Here is a 26,534-nt window from a genome sequence, read left to right on the forward strand (position 1 = left end):
TGACCTGGTGCCCTACACTGCCTCAGCCACCCTATTCCATAGGACTTCCTAGATAGGTCCCATTCCACAGCATCACGTCTGACTTACAGCCTCTTCACCCGCAGCCTCTTCACCCTCACAATGGTCTTTGGCAGGTGACACAGGCCCCCCACCAGGGTCTTCCTGGCCCACTGTCCCTTCCCGAGCCTCTTCCCCACCGCCAGGGCCCTCGCCCAACTCCAGGATGGTGGGCAGGTGGCCCTGTTTGGGAGAGCGCTTGCGCAGGCTGAGCAGGAAGGGCTGAGGCAGGGAGAAGATGTCCACGTTGTTGCCCAGATCTATCCACGTGACGCTGGGGAACTTGCTGGGGTCCTTCAGGGTGTCTGTCAGGTCGCGCAGCAGGGCCCGGGTCAGCCGGTTGCCGTTGAGGGTGAGCGTGGTGAGGCGGGGCAGGGCGCTGAGCGCCGGCAGCAGCTGCAGCACCATGTCATCCGTGAGGCCGGTGAAGCCCAGCTCCACGCTGTCCACCTGTTCCCCGCAGCGCTGCAGGTAGCTGGTCACGCGCTCCAGGTCGCGGGCGGTGAGTGGGATGCCTGACAGGTCTACGGTGTTGTCTGGAGGGCTCCCGGCTAGGACGGCCTTGAGGCTGCAGGGGAGAGAGCAAGCCGGTGAGCCGAGCCAGCGCGCTGACCTAGGGGCGCTGTCACAGAACTTGCCCTGGAACCACTGTGGTAGAAGCCAGTCTGGCTGGAGTGGGCCATGCAGGGAAGGCCATGGGCTCCTGACTGTCTCTGCCCCTTGGCTTCTTACTCTTTGACCTCCATTTGCTTAACCTCTCTTTGTCTCAGTTACCTGAAAAATGGTGCAAAGTAGCCGGGCGTGGCAGCGCACATGCACACTTGGAATCCTAGCATTTGGGAGGTTGAGACAGGAGGATCTCGGTTCCCAGACAGCCTCAGCTACTTAGGCCCTTTGCAACTCAGTGAGAACCTGTTCAAAATAAAGAATAAAAAAATAGGGTTGGGGTGTAGCTCGGAAGTAGAATGCCCCTGAGTTCCATCCCTAGCATGCATATATATATATATATATATATATATATATATATATATATATATATATGCATATATATATCATGTATATGCATATATATCATATATATGCATATATATATCATGTATATGCATATATATCATATATATGCATATATATATATATCTAAGATGCATATATATATATATCTAAGAGCCGGGTGTGGTGGTGCGTCCCTGTAATCCCAGTGTTTGTAAAGCTGAGATAGGATTGCAGTTTGAGGCCAGTCTCAGCAATTTAGTGAGACCTGCTTCAAAACAAAAAATAAAAAAGGGCCGGGCTGGGGGTGTAGCCCAGAGGTAGGATGCTCTATGTGGGAAAATAAGTGCAGAGCCATAGGACAATGCCTTCTACAGGACAGTGGTAGGGGAATATTTGCTGCTGTTATACCCGTCACTTAGGCTGAGCTGCTTCCACCAACCCTTGGCTGGGTGGCACACGCTTGTAATCCTAGTATTTGGGGGCTGAAATAGGATCACAGGTTCAAGGCTAGCCAGGTTCAGCAGTTTAGCGAGGTCCTTAGCAACCTAATGAGACCCTGTTCAAAAATAAAATCAGGAGCCGGGGAAGGTGGCTCACGCTTGTAATCCCAGCATTCGGGAGGCTGAGACCGGAAGATCTTGGTTTACAGACAGCCTCAGCTACTTAGTGAGGCCCTCCGCAATTTAGTGAGACCCTGTTTCACAATAAAGAATAAAAAGTAGGTCAGGGGTGTAGCTTGGAGGTCGAATGCCCCTGGGTTCCATACCCGCAAAAAATAAAAAAAATAAAATGGTTCAATTCCCAGTACCCCTTCATAAATAAGCACATATAAATAAAAAACTATATTGGGCTAGAGGTGTAGCTCAGATGTAGAACAAGCCTGGTTTTGGTCCCCAGTAGTGTCCCCCCTACACCCACAGAGTGGCACAAAGTGTCTCGAGACACCTCTTTGTGTGTGACACTGGAGATTGATCCCAAGGGCATTCTACCTCTGGGCTACATCCCCAGCCCTATTTTATTTTATTTAATTAATTAATTAATTTATTTATTTATTGCGGTACAAGGGGTGAAACCCAGGGACATTCTACCTCTGACAACCCCCAGCCCCAAGTTTTTATTCTTTATTTTTTGAAACAGGGTCTCACTGAGTTGCAAGGTTATTTTTATTTTGAAACAGGGTCTCTCTAGGTTGACGAGAGTCTCACTACTTATTGAGGCTGATTTCGTACCTGCGATTCTCCTGTCTCAGCCTCCCAAGTACTAGGATTACTAGGTGGGCGCCACCATGCCTGGCTGAGGCACCTCTTTTGAGCTGATTTTTTTGCCACCAGACAGCAAGGGCCCTGCAGGCCTTGCACATAGTAGGCAAACACTGTACCAGTGAACTATAACCCCCAGCCTTTTAAAATTTATTTTGAGACAAGGTCTCCCTAAGTTGCCAGAGCTGGCCTCTAACCTACAGTCCTGCCTCAGTCTCTTGAGTTGAAGTGACCCATTTTCACTTTATCATGGGGGAGAGAGATAACAAATCAACATGTTAAGTAGCCTTAGGGACGTGGCTACCTGGGAAAGGCTTCTCTGAGGAGGTAACATTTGAGCTGACACCCTGACCTCCAAAACAGAGGAGGTAGATTCCGCGGAGACCATCAGAAGAGCTTGGTAAGAGTTCTAGCCGAGGCTGGGCATGGTGGAGCACACCTATAATCCCAGTACTTGGGAGGCTGAGACAGGAGGATCACAGGTTCTCGGCCAGCCTTAGCAACGTGTGAGACCTCTGCAGCGTAGTGAGGCCCTGTTTCATAATAAAGAATAAAACAGGGATGGAGGTGTAGCTCGGAGGAAGAGCACCCTTGGGTTTAATTCCCAGGACCATAAAAAAGAAAAAAATCCGGCAAGGCAGTACAGGTGCAAAGGCCTTCAAAGGCCTTGGGGGCTGCAAAGAGCTCGTCGGGAGGCCCTGTGGCTGGGGTGAGGGAGGGCAGGAGAGGAGAGCCAAGTGGTTAGGGCCGATCACAGGGCCCTGTCTGCATGTCCTTCAGTTGTGGTGGGAAGCCTGCTGAGGGGCAGGAGGATGCCCACGTGAAGTGTGGACAGAGCCCACGTGTGTGCGTACACAGACTGGGGAGACAGAAGGGGCAGATGCTGGCAGGACTCAGATTTCCAGCTTTCAACACTAATGACTTAGCTCACAAAGCCCCCTCGTGCCATTCCAAGTCCCTCGGGCTCCCAGTCCTGCTCTGTCCTATCCCGGGCCTGAGCCCGCTGGAGCCAAGTCTGTGCTCTCTCCATCTGCGAAGGCCTGCCCGGGGTCCAGATCCTCTCTTGGTTTTGGGGTGTCCAGAAGGGAAGGAGGCTTCAGACCTTGCTCTTCTCTATGGAGGGAGGGACAACCCCGTTCCCCAGTCTGCAGGGACCCACAGGATGAGCTGGTAGCACTGCCAGGAGAGAGTCTTTCAGAAGCAAGCCCCTTGGGAAGGGTGTGGCGGTGCACAGTAATCCAGTGACTCCTAAGTGAGCGGGATGCTGAGGCAGGAGGACTGCAAACTCAAGGCCAGCGTGGGTAACTTAGTGAAAACTAGTCTCAAAATATAAAAAGGGCAGCCAGGTGCGGTGGTGCACACCTTTAATTCCAGTCCTTGGGAAGCTGAGACAGGAGGTTCACAGGCTCAAGGGCAGCCTCAACTTAGCAAGGTCTTTGACAATTTTTTTCTTTTTATTGTGGTACTGGGGATGGAACCCAGGGGCATTCTACCTTTGAGCTACATTTCCAGCCTACTTTTTATTATTTATTTTGAAACAGGGTCTCACCGAGTTGCAAAGGGCCTCACTAAATAGCTGAGGCTGTCTGTGAACCATGATTCTCCTGTCTTAGCCTCCCAAATGCTGGGATTACAAGCGTGCGCCACCACGCCCGGCCTTATTCTTTATTTTTTGAAACAGGGTTTCACTGAGTTGCAAAGGGCCTCACTAAGTAGCTGAGGCTGGCTCAGAACCTGCGTGATCCTCCTGTCTCAGCCTCCCAAATGCTGGGCTTACAAGCGTGGGCCACCATGCCCGGCTCGCCACCAGCAATTTATTTATTGAGACTGTTTCAAAATAAAATTGGGGTAGAGGTGTAGCTTAGAGGTAGAATGCCCCTGGCCTAAATAAATAAAAAGGGCTGGGAGTGTAACTCAGTGGTAGAGTTCAATCCCCAGAAATGGGGAGGGAGGGGGGAGAACAAAGCCATCTAGCCAGGTGTGGTGCAACAGACTTGTAATCCCAGTACTTGAGAGGCTGAGACAGGAGGAGCTGTTTGAGGACAGCCTCAGCTACTTCTTAGTGAGGCTCTCTGTAATTCAGTGAGACCTTGTTTCAAAATAAAAAATAAAAAATAGGGGAGGGGGTGTACCTTGGAGGTAGAATGCCCCTGGGTTTCATCGCCAGTACCAAAAAAAAAAAAAATAATAATAATAAAAAAATAAAAGCTACTCTCCCATCCTGGTCATTTGCAAAGAAGGCAGAACAGAAGTGCTTCCGCCTCCAGGGAGCCTTCCTTCCAGCTCATTTCCGCTCATTTCCCATGGTGCTTCATGTTCAGGGTCCTCCTGTCTCCTGTGCCCCCACCCCCTTGCATCTCTTCAGGGGTTACCAAACCCCGGAGAGACCTCACTTCATGGGCCAGGGACATGGTTGGGGGCCAGGTCAACCTGGGAGGAAGTCCCAGAGAACTGTGGGGTTCCACTGAGAGAATCCACATTTAGTACCAAGGAATTAGAAACTCCTCATCTCGCCCCCACGTCATCAGGGGCCATACTCTCCAGCCCCACCTGCACCCCAGGGGCACATGGAATGCCCTCCTGGCTGCGTTTCCCACTCCTAACAGTCTTTTTTTTGTGGTACTAGGGGTTGAATCCAGAGTTATTCTAACTCTGAGCTACACCTCTTTCATTTTTATTTTGAAACTCTCTAGGTTGCTAAGAGTCTCACTACTGGCTGAGGCTGTCCTGGAACCTGAGATCCTCCTGTCTCAGTCTCTCAAGTACTGGGATTACAGGCATGCACCACCATGCCCGGCTTTTTTTCAGTTTTGAAAAAGGATCTAAGATACAGGCCTCGAACCTGCAATCCTCCAGTCTCAGCCTCCAGAGCTCTGGGCTGACAGCCATGTGCCCCTGTGTATGGCTCTTACAGTATTTCTTCTTCTTCCTTCTTCCTTCTTCCTTCTTCTTCTTCTTCTTCTTCTTCTTCTTCTTCTCCTTCTCCTTCTCCTTCTCCTTCTTCTTTTTTTTTTTTTTTTTTGTGGTACTGGGGATAGAACCCAGGGGCATGCTACTTCTGAGCCACACCCCCAGCCCTATTTTTTACTCTTTATTTTGAAACAGGGTCTCACTGAATGCAGAGGGTCTCACTGAGTAGCTGAAGCTGTCCTCGAACCACGATCCTCCTGTCTCAGCCTCCCAAAGGCTGGGATTACAAGCGTGCGCCACCATGCCCGGCTCTTGCAGTTCTTGACCTCATCTCCTCTACCAGCCTTCCCCGATACCCAGTTCTGGCTCCCGCGCTTGCCTTCACCCTCTGCCCTGCCGGGGCAGCCCTGCCTGGGGTGGGGGGCTGACTCACCAGGCCTGTGGCTTCCTCTTCCCCATCCCCCGGCGCTGCCTCCACTTGGAGTGAGGGCTGAGGTGGTAGGTCAGCTGCCGGCAGAGTTTCTCCATGGCGCCCAGCGCGTCCCCTTCCTGCAGAGGTTAGACAGGCCCTGAGTTATCAGTTGGAAGTGCACAGCCTCAATTCCAGGCCTCCTGTCTCCCTGGGAAAAGCGCAGGTCTCCCCTGCCGGCCCTGGGAGGAACCCTTCGCAGGCAGCTGTGGGCACAACCTGATCTGGACGGTGGTTTTCATCTTATTAGTTGTTGCCACTCAAAAATTGAGATTTTTTTTAGCTGGGCATGGTGGCGCACTCTTGTAATCCCAGCACTTGAGAGGCTGAGACAGGAGGATCGCACAGATTCAAGGCCAGCCTCAGCTACTTAGTGAGGCTCTCAGCAACTTAGAGAGCCCCTGTTTCCAAATAAAATATAAAATAGGTCTGGGAGTATAGCCCGGAGGTAGAGAGCCCTGGTTTCCACCCCCAGTACCACCAAAAAAAAAAAAAAAAAAAAATTGAGATTTTTTTTTTTTAGCCAGGTGTGATGGCGCATACCTGTAATCCCAGTACTTGGGAGGCTGCCATAGGATGATCGCAGGTTTTCAGCCAGTCTCAGCAACTTAGTGAGACTTTGTTTTCAAATAAAAAATAAAATAGGGCTGGGAGTATAGCTCAAGGAAGAATGCCCCTGGGTTCAATTCCCAGTACCACAAAGTGGGGTGGGGGAGGAGAAGGAAGGCAGAGAGGAGGGAGAGAGAGCATTTTCCTTACTTAGATATACGTCATCTACAGATAATTTAAATCACACGGGAGGATGCGTATATGTTATATGCAAACACTGTGCCGTTTTATATACAGGACTTAAGCATTGGTGGATTTGGGTATCTGTAGGGCGTCCTGGAAATAATTCCCCATGGAAACTGAGAGACAAGTGTGTTGTGCTGTCCTGCAAGACCACCACAAACACACTGAACCCTGGCAGGCAAAGAAAGTGGCTCCTTCTGCCCAGGCTCAGAGTTGAGCTGGGCTTTTTTTGTCCCAGGGACTGATCCAGGGACATTCTCCTTCTAAGCTACACCCCCAGCTCTATTTTATTTTTTATTTTAAACCAGGGTCTCATGAAATTGCTGGGGCTGGCCTGGAACTTGCAATCTTCCGGCCGTAGCCTCCCGAGTACAGGGATTACAGTTGTGCCCCACCACGCCAGGTTTTAAGAGCGGCCTGGACAGTGTTTTGTGGCGGGGATGGAAACACGTGGCCTCCTGGAATTGGGAGGGAACAAACCGAGTGCCGTAGGCACTGGGCAGGCAGCACCTGGGGCCAGACCTTAGCCAGCTCCATGGCCGCCGCTTGGGTTCCAGCCTCTGTCACCTGCAACCTGGATGCACATCTGACGTCACGCCAGAACTTTATGGGATGCCCAGACTTCAGAAGAGAGATGCTCTCTTCATTCTTGTTATGGAGAGGAGGAAACTGAGGCCCACAGGCCCAGGGTTGATGGAAAGACAATGGAAGGGGACTCCAGGCGCAGGGAGGGACAGAGACAGGAGGAGGGAGAGTGGGGTGGAGTGTCTGCAGGAATGGCACGGGAGAGGGATCCAGGAGGCAATGGCAGCCGAGACTGGATGGAATTGGTTTAGCTGACCGTCACCTGGAGCAGCCACTGGATTTGAGACCTGGATTCTCACCAAGCCCAGTAGTGTGGGGTGGGGACAGAGATGATGTGGTCATGCGGGCAGGGTTTAGGTCTTCGGGGCCGCCGGGGCACCGCTGGAGGGGAACGGCAGGATGAGCTTTGCTTTTTGGGAACGTCTTCCTGACCCGGAGATGGGAGGTGTGGACTGGAGGCAGATGGGGGGACCGAGGCCAGGCCGGGCTGAAGGTGAGCCACACACCTGAACGACAGAGCGCAGGATGGAGGGTGTGGGCAGGAGGGGAGCAGGTCAGCCTTTGGGTTGGGGACCTGGGGTGGAGATGGTTCAGATTTACAGGGTGGACTCGCTTCTCAGCACCTGATGGAACTGGAGAACAGGCTGCGGGAGTCGGAGGGACCCTGACCTCAAGGAAGCAGCAGTGGGCAGAGCCATGGGCACCAGAGGAGGTGGCCAGTTAGATCCCCAGCAAGGAGGCCTTGGCCAGCACAGGTGGGGGCGGGGTGACGGCTGACTGTGGAGGCAGAGTAACCGGAGTAGGAGCCAGGTGTGGTGGTGCACGCCTGTAATCCCAGTACTTGGGAGGCTGAGACAGGAGGATCTCAGGTTAAGGGCAACTTCAGCAAGTAGTGAGATGCTCATCAGCCTAGCAAGACTTTGTTTAAAATAAAAATAAGAACCCGGCGTGGTGGTGCACACTTGTAATCCCAGCATTCGGGAGGCTGAGACAGGAGGATCATGGTTCGTGTATAGCCTCAGCTACTTAGTGAGGCCCTTTGCAATTCAGTGAGACCCTGTTTCAAAATGAATAAAAAGTAGGGCTGGGGGTGTAGCTTGGAGGTAGAATGCTCCTGGTTTCCATTCCCAGTACTGCAAAAAAATTTAATAAATAAAAATATTTTTAAAAAAAGCCAGGCGTGGTGATGCACACTTGTAATCCCCGCGCTTGGGAGGCTGAGACAGAAGAATTGAGCAGGTGCGAAGCCAGCCTCAGCTACTTAGTGAGGCTCTCAGCAACTTAGTGAGACCCTGTTTCCAAATAAAATATAAAATAGGTCTGGGAGTATAGCCCGGAGGTAGAAAGCCTCTGGGTTCCACCCCCAGTACCACCAAAAAAAAAACCCAAAAAACAAGTCAGGCGTGGTGGCAGATCCTTGTAATCCCGGCGCTTGGGAGGCGGAAACAGGAGGATCACACAGGTTCGAAGCCAGCCTCGCTGTCTTAATAGACCCTGTTTCCAAATAAAAATATAAAAATGGGCCTGGGAGTGTAGCCCGGAGGTATAAGGGTTTTCAGGAACCCCAGTACCACCAAAACAAACAAACAAAAACACCCAAACCAACAAACAACCCCTGGGATATGAATGGAGGTGGGTAGGCAGCTCTGCCTGACTTTTTATTTTTTTATATTTTGTGGTGCTGGGGATTGAACCCAGGAGCATTCTACCTCTAAGTTATACTCCCACCCCTATTTTCTTACTCTTCATTTTGTAACAGGGCCTCACTAAGTAGCCAAGGCTGGCTTTGAACCTGCAATCCTCCTGTTTCAGCCTCCCAAGTACTGGGATTTCAAGTGTGCGCCACCACGCCTGGCTTCTGTCTGGCCATTTAAACAGGTTCCAGCCGATTCCATCGACCAGCCAAGGTGGAGACACACTGGACCCAATGCTTTGAAAGACAAGAAAGGACCAGCGGATGAAGGCACGTGCCCCCAGGACAGAACATCGCAGGCCTCCGGGAGCAGCTGACCCAGAGCTGAGAGCTGAGCCCCGCATCCCGGGGGCTCCTGCTCCAACCACTTGCCAGGGTTTCCAAAACGCGGGGCCAAGGACTCTCCCTCTGCGCTCTAGACCTGGGCAGCTGAGCCTTCAAGAAAGAGAACAAAGACAGGGGGAAAAATGGGCTTCAATGCTCCACATCTGCCACAAGGGGGAGCTGTGCGCAGGGAGAGGTTTGGGATTGATGCGGTTTAGCCTCTAAGGAGAGAAACGCCAGGGGGCGTGGGCCTCAGGCTACTCAGGGACAGCAGATGGACCCCTTAGGGTCCAGGTGGGCCAGGACGTGAGCTCGTGACCTCACAGGCTCGAGTTCCTCCCGCCGCGCTGCATGAGGCATCTCTGTGCACTGCAGGCTTGACTCCATTACAAGCCAAGGCTTGACAAGGAGCTAGTGTCTCCACTGTACAGATGAGGGAACCGAGGCATTAGGGGGTTAAACATGGGCGCATTCTACCTCCCGGCTATACTCCCAGACCTATTTTATAATTTATTTGGAAACAGGGTCTCACTAGTTGCTGAGAACCTAAGTAGCTGAGGCTGGCTTTGAACCTGTGCAATTTTTCTTTCTCAGCCTCCCAAGCACTGGAATTACAAGCATGCACCACCACGGCCAGTGATGACCCTGTTTTAATTAAAAAAAATAAATAAATAAAGCCGGAGACAGGTGTGGTGGTTGGGAGGCTGAGACAGGAGGATTGCAGTTCGTTGCCAGCCTCAGCTGCTACTTAGTGAGGCTATTTGCAACTTAGTGAGGCCGTTTGCAACTCAGTGAGACTCTGTTCCAAAATAAAGAATAAAAAATAGGGCTGCAGATGTAGCTCGGAGGTGAATGCCTCTGGGTTCCATCCCCAGTACCACACACACACATACTTATATACATATATATATATATATATATATATATGTATATATATATATACATATATATATATGTATATATTTATATATATGGGTTGGGGGTTTAGCTCAGAGCTAGAATGCCCCTGGGTTCAGTCCCCAGTAACACACACACACACACACACACACACACACACACACACACTCACAATGAGGACAAAGTGCCATTTGTGTATGGTTTCAGTGTGCTTCCAAGCTATACACCCCAGCCCCTTTTTTATTTTGAAACAGGGTCTTGCCAAAGACCAGCGATCCTCCTGCCTCAGTCTCCCAAGTGCTGGGATCACAGGCACGCACCACCACTATGCTCAGCTTCTTCCTGTATCATTGTTGAGCTCAGCATTTTGCTGCCTTCTACATACTCTGTGGATCCTGGCTGGCCCCAAGCCCTCTGGCAGCTGATCCCCCACCTCACGGTCTTGGGACAGACACCCCAGAGAACAGACAGAAGACCCTAGACAAGGCTGCAGATGGGGCTCGGCTGCAGGAGTTTCCTTTCCAACACTGGTCCAGCTCCGTGGGTGACTGTAGTCAGGTTTGTGTCCAGGCTGAGCGAGGAGTGGGCTTGGGGTCCTTCCCTCCTCATATCCTAAACCCTGCCCTCGCACACCCCTGGCCCAGCTCTGACAGGGCCTGGCCCTCCGCTCTGGGTCCTTCTCTGGTTTCTTACCCCTGCCATGGAGGAAAGTCTTCTTTTAGAAGTCGCTGGGAATTAAGCCAGATGTGGTGGCTTATACCTATAATCTCAGTACTTGGGAGGCCGAGACAGGAAGATCACAGGTTTGAGGCCAGCCTCAACTACTTACTGAGACCCTCCACAACTTAGTGAGACCCTGTTTATAAATAAAAAATAAAGCTGGGCGTGGTGGCACATGCCTGTAATCCCAGTACTTGGGAGGCTAAGACAAGAGGATCTGAGTTCAAGGCCAGCCTCAGATACTTAGTGAAGCCCTTCACAACTTAGAGAGACCCTGTTACAAAATAAAACATAAAATAGGGCTGGGGGTGTAGTTCAGAGGTAAAATGCCCTTGGGTTCAATCCCTAGTACCACAAAAATAAAAATAAAAAGAAGCTGGGCGAGGTGGTCTTGGGAGGCTGAAAGAGGAGGATCGCGGGTTCCAAGCCACCCTCGACAATTTAGCGAGGCCCTCCACAACTTAGTGAGACCCTGTTCCCAAGTAAAAAATAACAAACTGGGCTAGGGGTTTAGCTCAGAGGTAGAATGCTGCCAGGCTCAATCCCCAGTGCCAAAATAAATAAATAAAAAATAAAATATAAACCCAAATAACAGAGAACTGAAATGTGGCCTTCTCCTCCCAAGCCCCAGTCTTGCTGCACAGCCGTGGAGAAGCCAGGCCAGCACCCTCGAGGAATGGGAATAAAATCTCCCACCCAGCAGGGATGAGCAGCCCTTTTGGTGCCTGCAGACTGTTGGAGCTTTTTATAAATTTTTTTTGTGGTACTGGGGGTGGAACCCAGAGGCTTTCTACCTCCGGGCTATACTCCCAGACCTATTTTATATTTTATTTGGAAACAGGGTCTCACTAGGTTGCTGAGAGCCTCGCTAAGTAGCTGAGGCTGGCTTCGAACCTGTGCGATCCTCCTGTCTCAGCCTCCCAAGCGCTGGGATTACAAGCGTGCGCCACCACACCCAGCTCTGTTGGAGCTTTTCTTTCTTGTGCTACCAGGGCAGGTCAGAAAAGGGACCCGAGGGTACTGCTGGGTGTGATAGGATGCTCAGCCTCCGAGTTGGAGGCCGGCTCTGGGAGTGACCAGCACCGCACTCTGGAGAGCCCAGGTTGGCACCTGGAGCCTCTATGCGCCTCTGTGCAAAGAAGAAAAGGCTGTCCTCCGGACGGAGTCTTGTCCCGGACCTCCGCGTGGTGGCTGGAGAAGGAAGGCTGGATTTTAACTATCTTGTGCCTTCCTCCATCCAGGAATGAGGACCTCGTGATGTTTCCAGTTTTCCACGGGCAGCAGACTATAAGGATTATGTTTAAAAAAAAATGGGGGTTTTTAAACAAAAGTTATTTTTCCAGAAGAATTCACCCCTGAGGCCAACAACAATGGTGATGGGGCTGGTCCTGGCCAGCTCTGGGCCACAGCCCTCCTACCGGCTTGGGGCAGTGGATGTAGCGAGCCAGGCTGATAATAAGGTCATGCGTGATGGGGTCCACCAGGTTCCGGAAGCTGGCGTAGTGGTACAGGACGTCGTCCAGGGAGGTCGACTCCATGCCCAGGTCCTGCAAGAGCAGAGGATGTCCACAGGTCAGGGGGGAAGCGCCAGGGCAAACTCCCCAGGAGCAGGCGTGGGCCCCCCAGGCAGCTCAGCTGCCATCTCCCAGCCCTGGCCCGGCCCCCAGGGGACCAGGACAGGTGCCTGTTTCTATTTTTGATGCTGAGGATTGAACCCCAGGGGTGCTCTACCTCTCTACCTCTGAGCTCCAGCTCCAGTCCCTTTTTTTTTGTGTGTGTGTGTGGTACTGGGGGTGGAACCCAGAGGTTTTCTACCTCCGGGCTATACTCCCAGACCTTTTTAAAAAATATTTTATTTGGAAACAGGGTCTCACTAAATTGCTGAGAGCCTCGCTAAGTAGCTGAGGCTGGCTTCGAACTTGCACGATCCTCCTGTCTTAGCCTCCCAAGCATGGGGATTACAAGCATGCGCCACCATGCCCGGCTTGCTCCAGTCCCTTTAAAAAAATTTTTTTGCAGTACTGGGGATGAAACTCAGAGGTGTTTGATAAGTCGGGGTCCCCTCACTCACGTGACCTCCTCACCCACGTGACTTCTGCATGGGGAGGGGGCGACTCTGGAGGCAGAAATAGTCGGCCTTGCAATAGTATCTCGTGAGAATTGCATGTTCCCACGAGTAAACCCCACCCCCGAGATGCATACCTTAAAAGAAGGGCCCTCCCCTTCTAGCCCCAGATGGGCCCAACCCTGGGAGAACAGTACCATTAAAGCTGATACCACGGGTACTGGACTTCTCTCGGGTTTTACACTGCACGTCTGCGCCCAGACTTTACAGTGTTCTACCTCTGAGCTACACCTCCACCCGATTTTTTAGACTTCATTTTGAAACAGGGTCTGAGTTTCAAAGGGCCTCACTAAGTAGCTGAGGCTGTCCACAAACCGAGATCCTCCTGTCTCAGCCTCCTAAATACTGGGATTACAAGCGTGCTCCACCACGCCCAGCCTTTTTTTTAAAGTTCTGAAACAGAATATTGCTGCACTGCTGAGGCTGGCCTTGAACCTGTGATCTTCCAGGCTCAGCCTCCCAAGTTCTGGGATGACAGGCTTGGGCCAGGGCGCCTGCCATGCCAGACCTCTGGACCTCTTTCGGGACCACAGCATCAGAGACTGTATCAAATGCCACGAACCATTTAGAAAAACACAGGAGTCAGGGTGGGACAGGGACCTTGGCACAAAGTTCAGGGTGTGTTTGGACATGTGGTACCAAAGGACACACTATTACCCCCCACCCTGTACTGTGCACAGACTTGGCCACCCTGCCCGGTGCAGGAGAAGGCTGGGAACTCAGGAGGCTTCAAGTCCCAGGGCTTGTGCTGAAGGTCTCAGAAGGCCTCTGAGGTCAAAGGCCAGGGTCCAGCATCCGGCTTCCCAGCCAGACCTCTGCTTGCAATCTGAGCCTCCCTTTCCGGGACAGGGAGGCAGGACAGAAGGCAGAGGGACAGGGTAAAGCAGAGGGGCATACTAGCCTATTCCAGGGACAGAGGGGGCACAAGGCAATTATTATTATTATTTGTGTGTGTGTGGTACTGGGGATGGAACCCAGGGACATTGTATCTCCGAGCTACACCCCCAGCCCTATTTTTTATTCTTTTATTATTATTTTTTTTTTGTGGTACTGGGGATGGAACCCAGGGGCTTTTCTACCTCCAGGCTATACTCCCAGACCTATTTTATACTTTATTTAGAAACAGGGTCTCACTAAGTTCCTGAGAGCCTCACTGAGTAGCTGAGGCTGGCTTTGAACCTGTGCGATCCACCTGTCTCAGCCTCTCAAGTACAGGGATTACAAGCGTGCGCCCCCACGGCCGGCTTTATTATTCTTTATTTTGAAACTGGGTCTCACTGAGTTGCAAAGGGCCTCATTAAGTGGCTGAGGCTGTCCAGGAACCAAAATCCTCTGGTCTCAGCATCCGGAAGACTGGGATTTACAAGCGTGGGCCACCACGGCGGGCTAGCAATTATTATTATTACTATTTGCCCTGTGGTCACCTGGGGGCCTGCCTCCTTCTCTGTGTGGCTTTGTGCAGTTGCTTGCTGGGGGTGGTGGTTCGCTCAGAAGGGTACACTTGGGGAAACGGAGTCACGGTCCGTGCCTTCCAGCTGGGGCAGGGCTTCCAAAGTTCCCCATCCCCAGCCAGGATGCCAGATAAGGGCTGGAGATAAGGGCTGGGCAAAGGCCGCTGAATACCTTACTGTATGGCAGCCCTGCCTAGGTGCACCCGGTCCTAAGCCAGGTCACTGGAGGTATTACTGGGGACCACTTCCTACCAGGGCTGCTCTGGTTTAATGTCCTCTGTCTGCACCGACTCTACGGGGGAGGGGGGGGGGCTCCTGCCACAGGGCTGAAGGGCTGGCTTCCCTTGCAGAAACAACTTGCATGGACAGCTGCTCGCCGGTGAATTTGGGAGCTTACTGTGGGTCAGCAGATGTGCCCGAGTGACCGCTGGCGGGCTGGTGCAGCTCCGAGTCTCTGGCTCTCCCTTGAGCTACTCAGGAGTTGGGGCGGTTTGGGGACCTGGTGCAGCAGGTTGAGAGATGATGGGCCTGGAGGCGGGGCTTTCAAAAAGGGAGGAGTCACTGCAGGCTCCCAAAGGGCGTTTTTCCCAAGGACATAATCTGTTTGACACTGGATATTCACAGATGGCAGCTAAAAAGAACCTGCGGCAGAAGCCTGGGTGCAAACCTCCTCCTCCTTCTTTTTGCTGGTACTTGGGGATTGAACCTCAGAGCTACAACTCCAGCCCTATTTTATTTTTAATTTTTTTTTGTTTTTGTTTTTTGGTGGTACTGGGGTTCCCGGAAGCCCTTCTACTTCCGGGCTACACTCCCAGACCTATTTTATACTTTTTATTTGGAAACAGGGTCTCTTAAGCCAATGTGGCTGGCTCCAAACCAGCGCGATCCTCCTGTCTCTGCCTCCCAAGTGCTGGGATTACAGGCACGGGCCACCACGCCCAGCTACAGTGCCCCTCATTTTACGCATTTCCTTTTGGAAAATTTACTTATTTTCGTATAAATGCCTTTCTCCCACATGTAAGTTTATCTTTCTTTTATTTAAAAAAATAGCTTTATTGAGATGTAATTCACATATATATGGTCCACCCACTTAAAGTATACAGTCCAAGATGGACATGGTTGCACTTGCCTGTAATCCCAGCACTTGGGAGGCTGAAACAAGAAAATCACGAGTTCGAGGCCAGCCTCAGCAACTTAGCGAGGCTCCCCCACAACACACACACACACAGGGAAAAAAAAAATGCAGCCCAGTGGTTTTTAGTATGTTTGCAGATTTGTGCAGCCGTGGCCTCAACAAATCTAGAACATTCTTATCATCCAAGGAAGAAAACCCATAATCATTAACTCGTTCTCAGTCCTCTCCCACTCAGGCCCCAAGCGACTGCTCACCTACTTCCTGTCTCTCTATGTGTGCCTATTCCAGATTTTTCTTTTCTTCTTATCTAACTGCAATTATAGATCCTTTGATCAAAAACACTTCCCTCTCCCTTATTACTCAGTGTAAAATAAAAAAGCAAATACTTCCAGAGAAGGCTTTTGTTTTCATTCCTGATACTGCAACTAGCATTAGGTATGACCCACATAAAGGAAACCTTTTTGAAGTCCTCAGTAATTTCAGAGACTTAGATAAAAGGGGTCTGGATATGGAAAAGCCATGGGGAATGGTTAGAAGAATGTACTATTGGCCGGGCGTGGTGGTGCACACCTGTAATCCCAGCATTTGGGAGGCTGAGAGTGGAGGATCGTGGTTCGCAGACAGCCTCAGCTACTTAGTGAGGCCCTCTGGAACTCAGTGAGACCCTGTTTCAAAGTAAAGAATTAAATATAGGGCTGGGGGTGTAGCTTGGAGGTCCAATGCCCCTGGATTCCATCCCCAGACCCGTTAAAAAAAAAAAAAAAGTAGTATTCTGGAAAAGAGGGGAAAGGGAAGATAGGGGCCAAGTCAGGAACTGGAGGCAGCTGGGAAGGGATTGGCTTCCCGGACACACTCCTGTCTTCATCCCCCTGTCTCCTATTACCCCAGCAATCTGGTGAGGCTCATCTATGTAGCACAGCTTACGTGGTGTGCTCAGGGCTACAAGGGAGACCTAGGCCCATAGCTCCATAGCTGTGCGTGGTGGGAGCAACATCAGTCCAAAGACTGGGCCCTGATCTTCCAACTAGTAAGTAAGAGAGAGGTGGTGCCATGGGGACAGGGATCCATGACTGTCTTAATCTGTTTCCTGTTGCTATAACAGAATACCCGAGACTGGATAATATATAAAGAAAAAAAAGGTTTGTATTTAGCCCATGGATCTGGAGACTAGGAAGTTCAAGATTGGGAGGCCATATCTGGCAAGGGCCTTGTGCTGTGACCTGACAGAGAATCACATGGTGGGAGAATGAGGAACCAAGGAGGGGGCAAAGGGGCTGACCCGCCTCATAACCACCAGCTCTCGGGAGAGCTCATCTGTTCCCAAGAGAACTCACCCAGCCTCACGAGGAAGACGAGCCCCTCTTAAAGGTCCTGCCTCCCAACGCTCCTTTGTTGGCAACCAAGCTCACACGTGAGTTTTGGTGGGGACGGACCAATCTTCAGTCCTTACCTGTGGGCTGGCTGCCTTCCTTGGTCTCTGTGGGTATAACTGGGGAATTTAGATCCAGGTTTTTTTTTTTTTTTGTGGTACTGGGGATGGAACCCAGAGGCTTTCTACCTCTGGGCTATACTCCCAGACCCCTTTTTATATTTTATTTGGAAACAGGGTCTCACTAAGTTGCTGAGAGCCTCACTAAGTAGCTGAGGCTGGCTTCGAACCCGTGCGATCCTCCTGTCTCAGCCTCCCAAGTGCGCGAATTACAAGCGTGCGCCACCACGCCCGGCGTTAGATCCAGGTTTTTGCTATTATTATCATTTTTCTGTGGTACTGGGGATGGAACCCATGAGCTTCTACAACCGAGCTACACCCCCAGCCCTATTTTTTATTCTTTATTTTGAAACCGGGTCTCACTGAGTTGCAAAGGGCCTAAGTAGCTGATGCTGTCCGCGAACTGCGATCCTCCTGTCTCAGCCTCCCAAATGCTGGGATTACAAGTGTGCGCCACCACGTCCAGCTTTATATTTTTATTTTGAGATTACTATAATGTGTGACCCTCCTGTCTCAGCCTCTCAAGTAACTGGGACTACGGGTGTGCACGACATACCTGGCTGGTTATTAAACACCTGCGACCGTGGCCTGGCGTGGCTCAGCAGTAGAGCATACCTATGTGGCCTGCACAAGGCCCCAGTTCACTCCCCAGCACCGTAGACCAAGCAAAATCCGCTTCTGGCACCGGGTGCCCAGGGGCGAGCCTGCATTCTTAGAATCTTGGCGATCTTTTCAAGTTGGGGGGCCTTCCATCTGTGAGCACGGACCCTTTCTGGAGTGCACACTCAGAATCTGGCTTTATCTGGTCCTGTATTCTTTGGACAGTGCGCTCTCACGGGGTCTCGAGCTCGCCTTCCGTCCACCGCGGCGTCTGGGGACTGCGCGTCGGCAAACGTCTCATTTCCTTTCGATCGCTCGCCTGCTTGTTAATCTTCCTTTGCATCTCACCCGCCGGCTTTCTTTTCCATCTTGGCTTGGCCTCTCTCTGTGGACTTTTGTTCTTTCCCTATCAAGTTCATTTCTGCTCCATCCCGCCAGAGATCCATTTCAGAGCTTGGATTCGGGGTCCTGGTACTCGTCCTGCTTCCAGGCTGGCCCACGCTGGAGGAAGGCAAGATGGAGGACTTATCCTCAAGAGTTCCAGGGAGCCCAGAGCTCCGGAGGCGCTGGCTGGCTGGGAATCCAGCCCCAGGCTGTGCCTCGGGCAACAGTTAATGTGACTCTGACCTTGAGAAGAGACACCAGCACCTCTCCCCCAGCCTGCATCCCTCCCTCATGGGTGTACCTAAAGAGTCCCAGGAAACCTCGGACGTCTCCAGGCTGTTCCCGGGCCAAGGCAGAGCCCACTGGTCATGCTGGACAGCGACCACCCTCTCCCGGCTTCTCGCCCCTTTGCTTCTGAGAGCTGCTTTTCTGGCCTGGTGGTGCCCACCTGTCATCCGAGTACGGTACTGGGAGGCTGCGACAGGAGGACTGCAGGTTTGAGGCCAACCTCAGCAATTTAGCAAGTGACTGTCTCCAAATGAAAAACATAAAGGGCTGGGGGTGTCGCTCGGAGGTCAAATGCCTCTGGGTTCCATCCCCAGACCCGCCAAAAAAAAAAAAAAAAAAAAAAAAAAAAAGAGTAAAAATTGGGCAGGGGGTGTAGCTCGGAGGTCAAATGCCTCTGGGTTCCATCCCCAGACTTTCAATATGTGTGTGTGTGTGTGTGTGTGTGTGTGTGTGTGTGTGTGTGTGTGTATATATATATATATATATATATATATATATATATATATATATATATATATATGGTGGTCTGGGAGTGTAGCCCGGAGGTAGAAAGCCACTGGGTTCCACAAAACAAAAACAAATACAAAAACAAAAATCACGGATGCCGACACAGGTTAGGGAGAGGTGTGGCGCTCTTCCTACCCCAAGTCTTCACTGGGTGGCTGGTGAGGTCCTCAGACTGGGGCGGGAGGGAGGCGCTTCTGACCCCTTGCTGAGGGAAGCCTGGATGTTTCTCTCTTACACCAGCTCCATCTGTCTGGCGGGAGGGAGGCTCTGCTCAGACTGTCCACCTGTCTTTGTTTCAATGTTCTCTGAAAGTTGGTCTTTTTTCGGGGGTGTCCCCTGAGGCGTGGGAGGGGACGAGGGGTTGGCAAGCGCGGTTCTCTTCTTTTGTACCTCGGTTCCCCCTTTGCTTTGGTACCATCCCCGGCGGGGAAGCAGCTGGCTTGTCCCCTGCAGGCATGAAACTGCACAGTCTGAGCCATGAGGCAGAGGAGAGGCGGCGGCGGCGAGCTAGGAATACTAACCAGCAGACGTAGACGGCGGTTTCAGTACTGAAGCCACCGGGGCCCAGATGTGCAGCGCTCCGTAATGAGGTCGGCATCAAACACAGCCCAGAAGAAGGAAATTAATTAGTGTGCAGGGGGCAGAGGGGCTGCCTCTTCTCCCCACTCCAGAAACCCCAGGCAGCTTCTTCTCAGCTCTCAAGGGAGTGGACAGGCCTGGGGATTACTGGGCTGGCTGGCTGCCTGAGCTCCCGTCCCCTCTTCCTGGTGACATTCTGGCTCGCCTCCCAAGGGAATCCCAGGGGGAGGGAGGGAAATGTCAGGTGCTGTTAGGGAAACGCAGCCCGAGGAAGCCACCAGGGAGAGAAGCCAGGATGTCTCAGCGTTAAAAGAGGCCTCAGTAGATGAAACTTGCTTCCCTAGGAAGACAATGGTTTCTCAGGAAGAAGGGCTGAGTCTTAAAAGTGTCCCCGAGAGGGGAGGAGATGCCTGGGCCGTGGGTGCACACTGCCTGCGACACTCGGATGTGGGATGTGGTGGGCTAAATGGTGGCCCCCGCCGCACAAAAGACATGCCTTCGTCCTCAACCTGTGAAGGTAACCTCATTTGGAAAAAGGGTCTTTGCAGCTGCGAGTAGTGGCACATGCCTGTCATCCCAGTACTTGGAAGGCAGAGACAGGCGGATCCCAGGTTCAAGGCCAGCCTCAGCCACTTAGCGAGACTCTGTTTCAAAGTAAAAGAATTAAGCAGGTCATGGTGGCGCATGCTTGGAATCCCAGCATTTGGGAGGCTCAGGCTGAGACCGAAGGATCTGAGTTTGTGGCCCCATCTTCGGCTACTTAGTGAGGCCCTCCACAACTTAGTGAGACTCTGTTTCCAAATAAAGAATAAAAAATTGGGCTGGGGGTATAGCTCAGAGGTAGAATGCTCCTGTACCCGGTGCCGCAAAAATAAAATAAAATAGGGCTGGGGGTGTGGCTAAGAGATAGCACATTCCCCGGATTCAAACCCCAGAACCGTCCCTCCAAAAAAGGGTCTTTGCAGGTGTGATTAAATTAAGACTCTTGGGACCATCCTGGCTTATCCAAGTGTGGACCCTAAATAAATCCAATAGAAGGGTGCAAATCAGAGACCGAGGGGCGGCGGCGACCTGAGGGTGGAGGCAGAGCTGAGATGGGGAAAGACCAAAATCTGGAGCCTCGCCTGGCGTGGTGGCGCATGTTTGTAATCCCTGCGCTTGGGAGGCGGAGACAGGAGGATCGCGCAGGTTCGCTGCTTAGGAGACCCTGTTTCCAAATAAAAAGTATAAAATAGGTCTGGGAGTGTAGCCCAGAGGTAGAAGGGCTTCCAGGAACCCCAGTACCACAAAATAAATAAATAAATAAAAATCTGGAGCCTCTGGAAGAGTAAAGTCCTGCCGGGCGTGGTGGCACATGCTTGTCATCCCAGAGTTCGGGAGGCTGAGACAAGAGGATCGTGGTTCGCGGACAGCCTCAGCTACTTAGTGAGGCCCTCTGCAACTTAGTGAGACCCTGTTTCAAAATAAAGGATTAAAAACAGGGCAGGGGGTGTAGCTCGGAGGTCGAATGCTGCTGGGTTCCATCCCCAGACCCGCGCAAAAAAAAAAAAAAAAAAAAAAAAAAAGAGTAAGTCCTGCTGACGCCCCAATTTCAGGCTTCCAGCCCCAGAACGGCGACAGAATCAGCCTCTGTTGTTCTGAGTCACCCATCCGGTAGTAATTTGTTACGGCCGCCCTAGAAAACCAACACCTCAGACCGAAACCAGGGTGGCACTCTTCCCAGGGAGCAGAGAAGGCAGAATGGGGGGTAAGGCCCAGTGAGGGGCTGGGATCTCTCCTTCCCTGGCTGCTGCTCACCCCAGCCAAGGGATGGCAGATCCCAAGCTCTACTTGCAGTTGGTCCCTCCAGCATGGGGCCCAACACTCTCCTCTGCTGTCTGCTCCTAGGTTGGACTGGCAGAAATGTTTCCTGCGGGACTGCTCAGCCCAAGATGGTTTTCAGGTCAATACAGGAAAGAACATGTAAACCAGGTGTGGCGGTGCAGGCCTGTCATCCCCAGCACTTGGGAGGCTGAGACAGGAGGATTGCACAGGTTCGAAGCCAGCCTCAGCTACTAAGTGAGGCTCTCAGCAACTTAGTGAGACCCTGTTTGCAAATAAAGTATAAAATAGGTTTGGGAGTGTAGCCTGGAGGTAGAAAGCCCCTGGGTTCCATTCCCAGTACCCAGTACCATACACACACACACACAGACACACACACAGTTAAAATGAGTCAGGTGTGGTGGCGCACACTTTTTTTTTTTTTTTTTGGTGGTACTGGGGATGGAACCCAGGGGCTTTCTACCTCCAGGCTACACTCTCAGACCTATTTTTTATATTTTATTTGGAAACAGGGTCTCTTAAGCCAGCTGAGGCTGGCTTTGAACCTGTGTGATCCTCCTGTCTCCGCCTCCCAAGCGCGGGGATTACAAGCGTGCGCCACCACACCCGGCATGGCGCACACTTTTAATCCCAGTACTTGGGAGGCTGAGACAGGAAGATCCTGGTTTGCAGCCAGCCTCAGCTGCTTAGTGAGGCCCTCTGCAACTTACTGAGAACCTGTTACAAAATAAAGAATAAAAACCACAAAAAAGGGTAAAATGATAAATTTTGTTACGTGTTATGATTTGAGTAAGTGTCCCTCAAAGGCCTATGTGTGTCCAGCCCGTGGTGCTACTGGGAAGTGAAAGGTTTTATTTATATTTTTGCAGTACTGGGGATGGAACCCAGGGGCCTTCTACCTCCAAGCTATACCCCAGCCCTATTTTATTTTTTTATTTGGAAACAGGGTCTCACTCTAGCCCTCTTTAATGGTAACAAATATGTTTAACAGCCTTGCTCAGGGAGAACTTCACGACTGTGTGTTGTTTGTGGCTTAGCTTTTTTTTTTTTTATGGTACCAGGGATTGAACCCAGGATAAAATGGAACCTGTGAGCTATATCCCCAGCCCTTATTTTTTAAAAAAAATTATTGGTGCATTATAGTCATACATCTTAATGGGGTACAAGATGGTGGAGGCATATATGCACTTTAAAATTTTTTTAAAACAGGGTCTTAGCCGGTCATGGTGGTGCAGGTTTGTAATCCCATCACTTGGGAAGCTGAGATGGAATCATGGTTCTTGGCCAGCCTCAGGTACTTACTGAGGCACTTTGCAACTCAGTGAGACCCTGTTTCAAAATAAAGAAAAAACAATAGGGCTGGGGGTGTTGCTCGGAGGTAGAATACCCCTTCGTTCTACCTCCAGTACCGCAACAAAACATAACAGAACAAAACAAAACAAAATAAAAACAGTCTCACTAAAAGGCCAAAGTTGGCCTTGAACCTGCCATCTTCCTGTCACAGCCTCCTAAGCACTGGGATTTCAGTACTGTTTTAACTCTGAAGTCCTTGAAATGACACCCTCTGTAGGAAACAGGCTCCTGGAAACAGATTCCCATCCCCTGCCACGTGTAATTTAATTACAATCCAAGGAACAGCAGCAGCAACAAATAAATACGAAAGCAAGCTTCCGCTTTAGGAAAATCTTTGAAGCTGCATCTCTCTTTCTCTCTCCCTCACTCTCTCTCTCTCTCTCTCTCTCTCTCTGTCTCTCTCTCTCATGGCCCCCCACAGCTCCCTACCATGGCTCAGGCAGGGTCAGAAGACCTGGTCTGGTCCTCATCCTTGGCTAGTCTTAAAAGTCTCCACGTGGCCCCAGGCTAGGCCTCTGCAGCCACAGCTTCCCCACCTACAAACGAGAGGGTTGCAGTCTCATTTGTCCCATGAGAGGCAGAAAAGCTTGGACTAAATTAGGACAGAACACAGGAACACAAAGAAGTCGACAGATAAGCACCTTCTTTCTCCTGGTAGCCAGTATTTTTTTTTCCCCCTCTGTGGTGCTGGGGATGGATGGGGCCTTGTGCGAGCTAAGTTCACACTCCTCCATGGAGCTCCGCCCCCAGCCCTCCTGTGCTTTCCCTCTGTCTGGAAGGCTGCTGGCGGGTTCGGCATTTCCCAGACTCGTTTCCCAAGCCCCCTCCCCCCTCGTGTTCCCCGTTCTCAGCGCCTGGGATTCTGCAGAAAGCCCCGGGCCAGATGGTCCCCGAGGTCCTCAGGCTCCTCCGTTCTGAGGATTCTCAGCACTCTGGCATTCAGGACCTCCGAATCTGCTTGGGAAATAATCGAATCACTTGTTTATACCTTCTGGTGAATGCATTTAAATCCATTTGCCTCTCTCTGCATGGTAAATTTCTGTCCAATTTATGTGAAAGGTTTGGTCTGTCCTCAAAACATCATTAGGTTGGACGGAAGACTTACAGGATCCTTCTGGTCTTCCGAGGGGGGGCTTCCGGGGAGCGGCCCCTTTTCCGAGTGAAAAGCTGAGGTTTGGAGAGTGGCCACAGCCAGTGAGGGAAGGGTGGTAATAGGAGGAACCCAAAGCCTCTGTAAACTTATTATTATTATTTTTTCAGTACTGGGGATGGAACCCAGGGGCATTCTACCTCCAAGCCACACACCCAGCCCTATTTCTTATTCTTTATTTTGGAACAGGGTCTCACTAAGTTGTGGAGGGCTTCACTAAGTAGCTGAGGGTGACCTCAAACTTGTAATCCTCCTATCTCAGCCTCCCAAGTACTGGGATTAAGAGCGTGCATCACCTTTCCAGCCACCAGCCCTTGGGGGGGTCCGACAAGTTAGAGATCTTCAGAGAAACAGCCAATATATATGTGTGTGGGGGGGGCCAGGAGAGGAAAATAAATGTATTTATTTGCAGTACTGGGAATTAGACCCAGGGGCGTTCTACCTCCAAGCTACACCCCTAGCCCTTTTATTTTGTTTGGAAACAGGGTCTCACTAGGTTGCTTAGAGTCTACTGGCTGAGGATGGCCTTGAACCTGCGATCTCCTGTCATAGCTTTCCAAGTACTAAAATAACAGGAGTAAGTACACCCCCACACCCAGCCTTATTACTTTTAAATTTTGAAACAGGGTCTCACTAAGTTGCGGAGGGGCGGGGCTAAGTTACCCGGGGCCTCGCTAAGTCGCCGAGGCTGGTCTTGAACTCACGATCCTCCTGTCTTGGATCTTCCATGTATGGGGATGACGAGTGGTGGCACCACCATGCCCCGCAGAGAAGTTGGTTTACTTTAAGGAGTCGCACATGTGATTGTGGGGGCTGGCATGCCTGGAATCTGCAGAGCAGGCCAGCAGGCCCAAGACCCAGGAAGAGTTGACATTGCATTCTTCCAGCTGAAGGACATCTGGAGGCAGAATTCCTTCTTGGAGCAGGGCGGGTGGTGGGGCTCTGTCTTTTCTTTTAGAGGCTTCAAATGATTGAACAAGGCCCACCCATATTATGGAAGTTAATCTTTTCTAAACTCCAAGTTTAGATTTTTTCTTTTCTTTTTTATGATACTAGGGATTGAACCCAGAGGCATTCTACCTCCAAGCTCTACTCCCAGACCTATCTTATTCTTTATTGCAAAACAGGGTCTCACTAAGTTGTGGAGGGCCTCACAAGTTGCTGAGGCTGGCCGCGAACTTGCGACCCTCCTGTCTCTGCCTGCCAAGTACTGGTCTGTTGATTCACCTGTATGCCATGTCTAATAAACACTTTTATCTAGACGTATGTTTGGCCACAAACTGGGTACCATAGTCTAGCCAAATTGACACACAAACTGACCACTATAGCGGGGGTATCTTTTTACAATTTTTGTACTGGTGACTGAACTCAGGGGTGTTCTACCTCCAAACTACCCCCCCAGACCTATTTTATTTTATTTTTTTGAAACAGGGTCTCACTACATTGGGGCCTCGCTAAGTAGCTGAGGCTGGCCACGAACCTGCCATCCTCCTGTCTCAACTTCCCAAGTACTGGGATTACAAGCTTGAGGCACCAGGCCCGGCATCTCTACCATTTTAAATGTCTAGGTCAGAGGCAAGGTCAAGGTCACGAGAAATCTCCAAGAATCTGGACTCAGACCCCTGGCTGCCCTCCCTCTGGGCGGGCTGAGATGAATCACCCAGAACCAGGAATCCAGCTCCAGTCCAGCTGGCTCCAGACTCCAGGCAGGGGCGGGGGAGGGGTCCTTCGGGACCCACAGGGGTGGGTGAGGCCTTGCCTGTGCCAGGAGCTCTGCTGCCCACTCCCAGGGGCTGCCTGTTGGTCTGGGAAGTGGAAGGCAGGGGCTGGTCCAGGGATGAAGCCACTGATAGCTTTTTTTAAATTTGTTTTCGGTACTGGGGATGGAACCCAGGGACATTCTACGTCTGACACTCCTAGCCCTATTTTTTATTTTGGAACAGGGTCTCCGAGGAGTTGCAAAGGGCCTCACTAAGTAGCTGAGGCTATCTGTGATCCTCCTGTCTCAGCCTCCAAATGCTGGGATTACAAGCATGCGCCACCACGCCCAGCTCTGATACCTCCAAGCTACACCCCAGCCCTATTTTTTATTCTTTATTTTGAAACAGGGTCTCACTAAATTGTGCAAGGCCTCACTAAATAGCTGAGGCTGGCCAGGAACCTGTGATCCTCCTGTCTCAGCCTCCCAAGTCCTGGGATTACAAGAGTGTGTCACCATGTCTGGACAGCCGTTTTTAATTTGAAACAGGGTCTAAGTTGCTGAGGATACTCTTGAACCTGTGACCCTCCTGTTTTAGCATCTCAGGTACTGGGATTACAGGCGTGCACCCCTGCATCCCGCATCGTGGGACACCCTTTCCCAGGGCTTTCTCAGTGGAAACTGAGGCCCAAGAGGTCGACTGGGTTCCCAGCCTAAGGCCCTGCTCTTCGGAGCCTGATTCTCCCTGGAGGAGGAGGGAACCATATTTCAGTCTGCACAGGAGGTGAGGGGAGGTGTCAGGGAAGGGGGGCGCCTTGGTCCTGCAGAGAGGCGCAAGCTGAGCTGGGGTTGGCATTTCACTGGCCCCTGCTTTAGGGGATGCGAGAGGGCTGTGTAAGATCAGTGGGAGAACAGGTTCCTAGTTTCCCAGGGCCAACCCGGCTTCAAAGTGGAGGCTGGGGACCAGAGAAACTGCTTCCTCTGCGTTACTTCATTATCTCCGACACCACCGCCTTCACATCTTGCTTAAGAAATAAACTAAGGCTGAGACAGGAGGATCATGCAGGTTTGCAGCCAGCCTCAGCTGCTTAGGCCCTTTGCAACTCAGTGAGACCCTGTTTCAAAAAATAAAGAATAGCCGGGTGTGGTGGCACACCCTTGTAATCCCCGTGCTTGGGAGGCGGAGACAGGAGGATCGCGCAGGTTCGAAGCCAGCCACTTACCTGGCTTAGGAGACCCTGTTTCCAAATTAAA

The 26,534-nt window shown here is 51.3% G+C and overlaps 1 protein-coding gene across 1 annotated transcript in view; it reads right to left on the reverse strand.

The window, feature by feature from the left end:
• Window positions 1-466: 466 nt before the first annotated feature.
• The window catches only part of LRRC75A (leucine rich repeat containing 75A), a gene marked incomplete at both ends in the record, with an annotated part of 37,244 nt that continues 11,176 nt past the window's right edge, over window positions 467-26,534 (reverse strand). Inside the window, 2 exons of the mRNA XM_080713454.1 lie at window positions 467-625; window positions 12,118-12,246. Of these exons, the coding sequence (XP_080569580.1) occupies window positions 467-625; window positions 12,118-12,246 (288 nt within the window). The remainder of the gene's footprint in view (window positions 626-12,117; window positions 12,247-26,534) is intronic.

This window comes from Muscardinus avellanarius (genome assembly GCF_963383645.1).
Source record: "Muscardinus avellanarius genome assembly, chromosome: 16".
Taxonomy (NCBI): Eukaryota; Metazoa; Chordata; class Mammalia; order Rodentia; family Gliridae; genus Muscardinus; species Muscardinus avellanarius.